The 1,107-nt window shown below is 36.9% G+C and overlaps 1 protein-coding gene across 2 annotated transcripts in view; it reads left to right on the forward strand.

The window, feature by feature from the left end:
• LOC107625454 (putative elongation factor TypA-like SVR3, chloroplastic) overlaps window positions 1-1,107 on the forward strand; it is a 9,385-nt gene that overhangs the window by 3,117 nt on the left and 5,161 nt on the right. For both annotated transcript variants that reach the window (XM_021115953.1, XM_016328088.2), the window contains exons 3-5: window positions 54-257; window positions 520-696; window positions 937-1,089. In XM_021115953.1, coding sequence (XP_020971612.1) covers window positions 54-257; window positions 520-696; window positions 937-1,089 — 534 coding nt within the window. The remainder of the gene's footprint in view (window positions 1-53; window positions 258-519; window positions 697-936; window positions 1,090-1,107) is intronic.

The raw sequence follows: 1,107 nt of genomic DNA on the forward strand, positions 1-1,107 counted from the left end.
GGACAGATGATAGTTGTTAATGTAATGTGTGGTTTTTTTGGGCCTTTGTGCAGGTGTTTCGTGATAATCAATTTGTGCAGGAAAGGATAATGGACTCAAATGATTTGGAGCGTGAGAGAGGAATCACAATATTGAGTAAAAATACATCCGTCTCCTATCATGACACAAAGATTAATATAATAGATACTCCCGGTCACTCTGATTTTGGAGGTGAAGTAGAGCGTATCCTGAACATGGTGGAAGGAATCCTTCTAGTGGTACTATGCTTTTCCCACTTGTTTTTGCACATGTGACCATGAATATTGGTTTGAATTATCCTTCTTTCGACTTTTCTACTCCACTACTCAGACTGCAATATTCTTATTCTTCGGTGGATCTGTTGTTTACAAGAGAGATAATCTTGCTTTTTATCTACTAGAAAATGTGTTACCTTGTCTCGTAAAATTCCATGTTTTCTTCCCTGAAATGTCTTTTTTTTTGTAATATATAGGATTTACCAAGCTGCTCTTGTAATTGCAGGTAGATTCTGTTGAAGGACCAATGCCACAGACAAGATTTGTCTTAAAGAAAGCATTAGAGTTTGGTCATTCAGTTGTCGTGGTTGTTAATAAGATAGACAGGCCATCTGCTCGCCCAGATTTTGTTGTCAATTCAACTTTTGAACTCTTCATTGAATTAAATGCAACAGATGAGCAGGTACGCAAGTGAAATAACATAAAGTACTTGTAATTACTTGTATGGTTGTAAACTCTGTTGGAACTTGGATCACTAGCCAGAATTAAAATGTGGTTAGTTATTCATGATGATGTGTGGAGGGTAAGTTGTAAAATTTAATGCTGTCTGTGAGCAAATTCAAACATGCCATTTCTACTTTGAAAGTGTTATGAAATAAAATCTCTGTAATCATCTCATCTTTGTTTTCTTTTCTTCGTTCAGTGCGACTTTCAAGTAATATATGCAAGTGGTATAAAAGGACAAGCAGGGTTGTCTCCTGAGAATCTGGCAGAAGACCTTGGGCCATTGTTTGAGTCCATCATCAGATGCATCCCAGGACCAAGGATTGATAAAGATGGCGCTCTTCAAATGCTTGTGAGTTTTTTATATTCC

This window comes from Arachis ipaensis, chromosome B02 (assembly GCF_000816755.2).
Source record: "Arachis ipaensis cultivar K30076 chromosome B02, Araip1.1, whole genome shotgun sequence".
Taxonomy (NCBI): Eukaryota; Viridiplantae; Streptophyta; class Magnoliopsida; order Fabales; family Fabaceae; genus Arachis; species Arachis ipaensis.